Source organism: Eublepharis macularius, chromosome 6, assembly GCF_028583425.1.
Source record: "Eublepharis macularius isolate TG4126 chromosome 6, MPM_Emac_v1.0, whole genome shotgun sequence".
Lineage (NCBI taxonomy): Eukaryota > Metazoa > Chordata > Lepidosauria > Squamata > Eublepharidae > Eublepharis > Eublepharis macularius.
Window position 1 is genome coordinate 11,674,479 of NC_072795.1, and position 8,999 is coordinate 11,683,477.

General features: G+C 48.6%; 1 protein-coding gene across 8 annotated transcripts in view; it reads left to right on the forward strand.

Annotated features, from left to right (window-relative positions):
- The window catches only part of EIF4G1 (eukaryotic translation initiation factor 4 gamma 1), an 89,615-nt gene extending 81,416 nt beyond the window's left edge, over positions 1-8,199 (forward strand). For all 8 annotated transcript variants that reach the window (XM_054983287.1, XM_054983291.1, XM_054983288.1 and 5 more), the window contains 6 exons: positions 105-186; positions 1,135-1,233; positions 1,398-1,532; positions 3,829-3,910; positions 5,694-5,834; positions 6,982-8,199. In XM_054983287.1, coding sequence (XP_054839262.1) covers positions 105-186; positions 1,135-1,233; positions 1,398-1,532; positions 3,829-3,910; positions 5,694-5,834; positions 6,982-7,163 — 721 coding nt within the window. In that variant the 3' untranslated portion in view covers positions 7,164-8,199. The remainder of the gene's footprint in view (positions 1-104; positions 187-1,134; positions 1,234-1,397; positions 1,533-3,828; positions 3,911-5,693; positions 5,835-6,981) is intronic.
- The last annotated feature ends 800 nt before the right edge of the window (positions 8,200-8,999 follow it).

The window sequence follows — 8,999 nt, forward strand, 5'->3', positions numbered from 1 at the left end:
TCTGCCCCTGAGCCACGTCCCTTCCCCATACCTGCCTCCATTAGGGCGGGGAACACACCCACCTTTGTGGCCCCGTCGCGACACACCTCTCTGTGCTTTCGTAGGGAGATTGCCAAGCCCTTGGTGCCCATCGGCAAGGCCACCACTCTGTTGCTGGAGATCCTGGGCCTCCTTTGCAAAGGGATGGTAGGTGGATTTCCTTCCTGTGAGTCAGTCTCCTGGGGGGGGGAGGGGGGCACCCGTGCCACTGCGCCACTGCTCTTGCCACTGCCTCTCTCACACGGCATAATCTGCACCAACTTTTTATTTATTGACTTCATTCACACTCCGCCTTTCACCTGGGGGAGGGGGGGAGGAGCTTGCTCTCTTTCCCTCTATCCTTACAACAACCCTGTGAGGTAGGTTGGGCTGAGAGCGTGCGACGGGCTCGAGTTTCTGTGGCAGAGTGGGGCTTTGGGCTTGGGAAGGGGAAACACGTCACGGAAGCCAGGGCTGTCTGGTGGATACAGAGCTGGCAGCCATTTCACATCTGTGCCTTGCCGAGACAAAAATTAGAGAACCATCTACCTAACCCCATTCCCAAAGCCCTGGAGGAAGCTAGTTAAGAGCGGGAGAAGCTGGCTGTGATGGTATTGTGTGTAAAGATACCAGACAGACGTCCAGGCCTCTGGGTAGGTAACCGCCAAGGGACTTCTCTGCAGGAGAACTGATAGGGAGGCCCTCCGCTTCTCCCCATTATGAATGAAGAGTAAAGGAAATAAATGAAAGTTATCTCAGCAATTAATTTGCTTGCAGGCTGAAACCATACTTGGTCTCTGGTTTTGGAAACCATAAAAGACCATTGCATTTTTAGACGTGGGCTTGAGAGATGTTACGCGTTCTGTGCCTTTGTCGAACGTGTGTCTCCTACGGGAATGCTCTTTACCTACCTCACAGGGTTGTTGCGAGCATAAAATGAAGAGTACCATGTAAGCCACTTTGGGTCCCCATTAAGCGAGGTATAAATTAAATTAGATAATGCACACATTCTGGCAGTGAGTGGCAACTCCTTGCTGAATGCACGGTTGGTCGCCAGTGGTGATGGCCTGTTTGTGCCAGGTGAACTGACGCTAATACTCTCCTTCCTCTCTGCAGAGCCACAAGAAGGCTGGGACGCTGTGGAGAGAAGGGGGCCTTAGCTGGAAGGAGTTCCTGCCGGAAGACCAAGATATCAACAAGTTTATCACTGAGCAGGTAGGGGTTTAACCAGCCCCTGAAACCTGCAGGGGCTTCCTTTCACCTACTAAGTACTTTCTCACAGTTCTGTGGGTGACCATCGTGGGTCTCGGTGGCAAGGGAATCGTTTGGCAGCCCCTGCGGCCTGTGACCACTTTTCTTCTCCCCCCCTCCCCTTCCAGAAAGTGGAGTACACAATGGGAGACAGTTCAGACGCACCCAGCCGCAAGGAGCTGACCTCCGAAGAGCTGTGCAAGCAACTAGAGAAGCTATTGAAAGAGAACGCAGATAACCAAAGAATATACGACTGGATCGAGGTGAGCCGCGAATCTGTGTCCAGTCAGCCACTAGTGTGCCATGGCTGGGAGAGCAGTATGGCAAGGTGGGCAGCCGTATCTCTTACAGCAGGGAGCTCAAGAGGCTGCGTCCCACAGTCTCCTGTCTGGGAGAGTGGGTCGGCAAGATACAAGAACCCCCCCCACCCCCTCCTTGCCTAATTCATCCTTTCAGATAACTGCACACATTAGTTGCCTGATCTCTCAAGCCAGTCGGCGTGCCCTAAAGTTCCAAGGACTGGCAAGAATTCTTCCATGTCATTGGGGAAGCCTGGAGTCTTTCTCAACAGGATTGGAGGACCAAGGCCGTTGCTGGCATCTCGCAGTCTCCCTGAGGGGTGTGGCAGGATGGGCATGGCTGAGTAAGAGAGGGCACATCCCTCAAGTTGCAGCCTTCTAGATCAAGATGGGCAGCCGTGTTAGTTTGTCTGTAGCAGTGGAAAAGAGCAAGAGTCCAGTAGCACCTATAAGACTAACACCATTTGTGGTAGGGGATGAGCTTTCATGAGTCATGGCTCACTTCTCTTCAGATACCAGATACCTGAAGAAGCTCATACCCCCCCACAAATTTTGTTAGCCTTATAGAACATGCCATTTAGTCTACTGAAGAATTCTTCCCATTCTCTCTCATATTTCCTGTTTGGGGAATGCATGTTGTTTCCCTGTTCCTCTGCTTTGCTTAGCTTGTTTGATCAGAGCTGGGGAGTCTTCAAACCCACAAATGTTCTCTGGTTGGTGCTGGCGAAGAGGTGGCCTATCCGAAGTCATCTAAAGTTCATGAGGTGGGGCTGGGTGGGAGCGTGAACTGCTCTTCACAGGGCTCTGTGTGGGGCCTGATTTTCTCTTGTTTTGTGCCTGGTGAGTTTCTTAGGCTGTGCGTTTTGGGGTGGACAGATTTTTAAAAATGTATTTATTTACAAATAGACTACAAAAAAGATCTACCATCATCATTTCCCAAAAACTAGGAAGAAAAAAATGTAAAGCCTCTTATGCTACATTAAGTACAAAGTAAGGGACTTCCCTTACCGCAAATTATGCATTCAGTTCCCATCTTTAAGTGGATTCCATTGATCTACAAGCATTTCTTACCTATAACTTTTCTTCCCCCTTAGATATTTAACAGCTGTTAATTTATTAATTAACATCATATTATTCTGAGCCATTCATCCATATCTGGTAGAGTTTTATTTTTTCCAAGACTGAGCGATTAAGATTCTCACTGCGGATAACATACTTAGCATCCATGTTCTAAATTTACATGGAACTGCTAAATTTACATGGAACTGCTAAATTTACATGGAAACCCCCTAAAAGAGCCATGTGCTACTTATCCAGAATCTTACTTGTACACTCACATGTGTGTAAAGCACTGTCAAGTCACAGCTGACTTATGCTGGGATTTTCAAGACAAGGAACTTGCGATTGCCTGCTTCTGCATAGCAACCCTGGGCTTCCTTGGTGGTCCCATCACAATTCTATCCAGGGCCGACCCTGCTTAGCTTCCAAGATCTGATGAGACCAGTCTAGCCTGGGTCCATCCAGGTCGGAATACAGTCAGATATCTTATCCCAATACTCTTGGACCTCTGAGCCATTCCACCAGATGTGTAACATTAATAACATAATAACATTCGATTTATATACCGCCCTTCTGGACAACTTAATGCCCACTCAGAGCAGTTTACAAAGTATGTTGTTGTTGTATTGTCGAAGGCTTTCACGGCCGGAGAACGATGGTTGTTGTGGGTTTTCCGGGCTGTATTGCCGTGGTCTTGGCATTGTAGTTTCTGACGTTTCGCCAGCAGCTGTGGCTGGCATCTTCAGAGGTGTAGCACCAAAAGACAGAGATCTCTCAGTGTCACAGTGAGATCTCTGTCTTTTGGTGCTACACCTCTGAAGATGCCAGCCACAGCTGCTGGCGAAACGTCAGAAACTACAATGCCAAGACCACGGCAATACAGCCCGGAAAACCCACAACAACCATATGTTGTTGTTATCCCCACAACAAAACAAAACGCCCTGCGAGGTGGATGGGGCTGAGAGAGCTCTGAAAGAGTTGTGACTGACCCAAGGCCACCCAGCTGGCTTCAACTGGAGGAGTGGGGAATCAAACCTGGCTCTCCAGATTAGAGTCCTGCCGCTCTTAACCACTACATCAAACTGGCTCTAGGAAGGCGCTTGCCATCTCCAGTGTTTGCTAGAAACTGAGTTAAGCATTCTTGCTCATGTTTGGGGCGTGTTTCTAAACGCTGATTCTTGGCATCTTCTTTTTCCAACAGGCAAACTTGAGTGAACAACAGGTCTCATCCAACATGTTTGTCAGGGCCCTGATGACATCCGTGTGCCATTCAGCTGTCGTCTGTAAGCATCTGTGTGTGCCGGGGGAGCGGGGCCTGCTCTGCAGGGAAACAGGGGCTCTGGTTATCTTTTAGGGATTTAGTTGAATGATCGATGTGTCATATGAAATAGTCTTATTGGCCCACCGAGCTCACAGTTGTCTCCTCTCTCAGTCAGGGGAAAGGTCTTTCTTAACCCCTGCTATCCCCAAGATGTTGAAGACTGAATTTGCGATCTTTTGCGTGCTGATATCTTTGGTTGATTGCACAATATAGGCAATCTGGGGTTGGGGTTTTTATTCTTCCTAAAAATCTTATTTATTTGGGGGGTCTTTTTTCTGCTGCCCTTCCACCCAACTTAGAGTCCCTTAGGTGACGAACACTGCAAACTTTTAAAAGAAGTCTTTAAAAATATGTATTATAAAATCAGTTGACAAATAACAATGGAAACAAAACACATAACAACAACAACAACCGCGCTTATATTCCACTCCTCTCGACAGATTAGTGCCTCACCCAGAGCGGTGAACAAGTTAATGTTGTTATTATCCCAATACAGCTGGGGAGCTGGGCTGAGAGGAGGGGCTTACCCAAGGCCACCTACCGAGCTCATGGCAGTCATGGGATTCGAACTGGTAGAATGCTGATTCGCAGCCAATCTACTTAACCACTGTGCTACAGCAGCTCTCAGGAAGGGAGGGTCAGTGAGGGAATGCTGAACGAAACAGGAAAGTTTTCACTTGCTGGCGGAAGACAGTGATTGAAGGAGCTTCAAAGGATGTTGTGGGAAAAGTGTGAGAGGCATGGTCTTGTTAGGACCAGGCAAGCTGAGGAAGAGAGCAGAAGTCTTGGGAGACCAAGTGGGCAGGGGAGAAAGTTGCAAAGCCTGTCCAACTGGGTATCCCTGTGTGCATCTCCTTTTGGACTTGGCATTTGTGGTCCACACTGTCGTCACAGTATGTTACCATCATATTTACTACAAACTTTAAACAGAGCTGATAGTAAGAAGCTAAGTTCATCCCCACGTACCTGGTGGCGTATATTTTGAGTAGTATAAAATCAAGCCTGCTCAGCTTGACGTGGATCTAATCCAGCTGCCGTATTTCTTCTTTATTTTGCTTTTTTGCCCTTCTTTGAAGCAGCTTCTGGCAAACTGTTGCTCAGTTTATTCTTACCACAGCTTTGTGGCTGAGCTGGGATTTGAACGCAGATCTTTTTCTGTCCAAATTATGCACTCTTATCAGGTATGCCATGCTGGCTGTTGGCACTTCAGGATTTTGTGCCAAGAAGGCAAGATGAGTGCCGTGTGTGAATTGAGCCAGTGTGGTCTGCGTGGGATTGCGAGGCTGACGCTTGCTGGAAACGGCAGCAGAGAGGTGTAGGTGCAGAAGTGGCTCGGCGGGAAGTTCAGCTGGCCTGTTTTGAGCCCTGTTGTTGAGAAAAGACCCACCGGTCTTTTGAACACGCTGCTGGCTGTAAGTTTTTGGCTAGGCAGCCGATGCAATCCGGCTATTGCCACTCACCATTTAAGAGCCAGTGTAGTGTAGAGGTTAGATTGTCAGCCTAGGAAACCCAGGTTCAGTTCTCCAGTCTGCCACGAAAGCTTGCCGTGATCTTGGGCCAGCCGCACACACTCAGCCTAATCTCTTCCTCACAGAGTTGTCATGAGGATAAAAACGGAGAATGACGCGAGCCTTCTTTGAGGTCCCCATTGGGGCCAGGAAGGCAGGGTACATAAATGAAGTGAGCAGATCGAGGGTGTGATGGGTGCAGTGTGTTTGAGCAACCCTTTCCTCCTGCCGCTGCAGTTGAGAATCCGTACCGGATGGACACTCCCGTGATCAAGAGCCGAGCCAAGATGCTGATGAAATACGTGAGCGATGAGCATAAGGAGCTGCAGGCCCTCTACGCTTTACAGGCTCTCGTGGTGAAGCTGGACCAGCCAGCAAGTAAGTGGGGAACCCTCCCTAGTTGCCAGGAGACGGCAGGAAAGCTGGTGGGCCTCTGTGGGTCATCTTACCTTCCGGCATGTCTGTCTCGGGTCTCCTCATGAAATTGACTGTGGTCAGGGGCTATCTGAATCTCCAGTTTAAAAGGCAAGGCAGTAGTTTCCTCAGGCCTTGGAGCTGCGGAGAGCTGGTGGAAGTAGACAGAATCTTACGGTAGAGTTACTAAGAAAATGACCCAGTATAAGAAGACAGCTTCATATAAAGAAGCATCGATGATTTTTTAAAGAACCATAGGCTAAATACAAATACTCCTTTTGGGAATCGGGTATTGAGACCCTTGATGGTGTTAACACAGCTGCATCGCCCCTGCTTTGGGGCACTACTCGATTTGTTGGTACAGATGGATATTCACACCTGGAGTGCTGGAGTTTTTACCTTTAAAACTGTCAACGTCCTGTGGCCTTGGGTAGCTTCTGTTGTGACCCAAAGCAAAGTTCCACTCTTCTAAGTCTATTAAAGTCAATGACTTAGAAAGGTGAGGCGGATAGGACTGTTAAGGGCCAGCACTTCCCACTTTAGCCTGTCCAAACAAGATTTTATCGGAGGCGCTATGGAGTGTGCCCCGGTTTGCTGATAAAAGGCAGGTGGCCTTGCGGAACAGGGCCTTTTGTGTGGTGGCACCTGGTTTGGGGAACTCTTTCTGCTGCCCTTTTGGCTTGGCCCCTACCTGGATAAGCTTTAGACACTCAGTTCCTATTCTTCTGTTATCCTCTAGGACATTTGATGTCAATTTGTCCTGTGGGTGATGCCCTTTTAAAAAAAGTTAAACATTTCAATCTTTATAAACTGCCGCTGCGTGTGGTATTTGTGTTGCTACCGTCGCTGATTTGAATTGATTTTGTTTGGTTTTTATGAACACTTCGATTTAGGGCATCTTGTCCAGTCTCTCTCTAGATCTGTGGGAGTTGGACAAAGGGCCGTTTAATCAAACTACCCATAAAATCAAAAGCAGCCCATCGAACTTGGCAGTGGTAACTGCATGAAAACCACGTGGCAACACGCCGATAACTTCAACGAATGTGCTCTGTCCAGAGGCAAGGGTCGGTGGAAGGGTGCCTCACTCCTTCTCTCCCTTTCCGCTTTCCAGATCTCCTCCGCATGTTTTTCGATGCCTTGTACGACGAGGACGTGATTAAAGAGGACACCTTCTACAAGTGGGAGTCGAGCAAAGACCCGGCTGAGCAGCAAGGAAAGGGTGTTGCATTGAAGTCGGTCACAGCTTTCTACACTTGGCTGCGGGAAGCTGAGGACGATTCCGACAACAACTGAGCGCCGGCACCAGGGGGGGCCCCGGCTGAGCCCGCTTGGCTGCTCTTGACCCCCTTCCCCGGAGCCTTGGACTCCCTCAGTGGGGCAGTGTGGAGGGAAAGGGCAAGCAGGTCCTGAGCATTGCTGTCCTCCTCCACCTGCTCCCATTAGGACTTCTTCTCCTTCCTTTTTTTTTGTTGGGTTTTTTTTTGTTTTGTTTTAAAGGCCTGTATTGGTTTGTGTCTGACGATAATAAATTGATGCTGAAGGAGGTAGGTGTTGCTGTGGGCGCTCCGCTCAGCCCCCCCCCCTTCCCGGCAATGCCCCGGGCACCTGGATGATTTTAAGGAGCGGGGCCCCGAATTTTGCGGTTGCAAAGCACCCGAAACACATGTCTCCGGAAGAGGGTAGGGGGAGGCTGAAGCCGCTAACCCCTCCCCCCTGCCCTTCCCAGTTATTGCTGAAATATAGAGAGAGTATATAAATATATATATATAAAATATAAATATAGACTTATTAAATCTTTTGAGGTTCGAGAGGATAGGACTCTAGTGTCCACAAACTGTTGTCCTCCTTATTCCCTCACCCCCATGCCTGCATCCTCGGATCACCGCCTGGAATTACACAAACCTCTTGATGGATTTTTTTTTATTTTTTAACGGAAAAAAATCATTTCAAACACCCACATTGCTTGGGAGCTGTTCAAGTGTCACCGGTGGGGGTGGGTAACACGCTGCCTGGACCTCCCTCCCTCCCGAGTAGACCCCTACACCAGTGCTCCGTTGGCTCCTCGGCCCAATCCTGTCCCGCCACCCACCTCTTCCTTTCCACAGGCCACGGTGGCGCGATCCACTTCGCGCTGGATGGTTAAAAGAGCTGCGCTTGTAATTAAAAGGAAAAACAACAACAACAACGGAATGAGGATTCAATTACCGGTCACGTGAATTTGTAAATATTTTTTTGCTTTTTTTTTCTTTATGGAGTATTTAATTGAAGATTTAAAGGCATCTTTTCACCGTAAACTGGAAATAAAAAAAAAAGAACATTGCTAAATCAAGGTGACGTGTGCTGCTGTCCCATCTGGCGTCACCTGGGTAGGTTTATCCAAAGAGCAGCTTCCTTATGCCTGGTTCTGACAGCCTGATCCTGCACTCCAAGCCATTCCGTTTTGGGGAGAACTAAGCAGAGCTTTAGAAGGACAAGGTGTGCCTCCAAATCCGAAGGCCTGAGATGTGTTCAAAGCCTGAAGAAATCATCTCAGGAGGTTAGGCTTGGGCAGCAGAAAGTGTCTGCTGTGGGTGAACTCCGGCAAGTGTCTCTGGCTTGGACGAAACATAACAGCCATAGCTGCCCAGGGGCGCAAAAGGTGCCTCGATATATTTTTGGCCGTGCAAGCCTTAAAAATAGGAAATGTTAAGAGTGGTGAGAAAATATTTAATTGTGTGCTGTGGAAGATACAGTAGGATGTGAAGAACAGTGCAAGGGAGCTTAGACTTTGATAATTGAGGGGGGAGGCAAAGATAAAGGAGGGAGGGAAATCTGTGGCAACCCAGTTCACACCTAGGGATGTAGATGTGTGTTCTTGAGCAGCCATTCCTGATCTTAGTTAACAATGCTACAGAACGGTCTGCACTTGTTTCGTGGAGCTCGCCAGACAGACCTGGTCAAATTTGGTTTCTGGTCCGCTTCCCTGTTTCCCCTTAGAAACTTCCACCCACCCCACTTTCCGTTCTCCTTGTTTTGACAACATCAGCATTCTGAACTTAAAATGAATGTGCTTAATTTCTTGGGGGGTGGGGTGGGGAGTGATGCCCCTCATCTCCGGGCTTTCCAAGCGCTTCTGCTCTAGAAACTTGC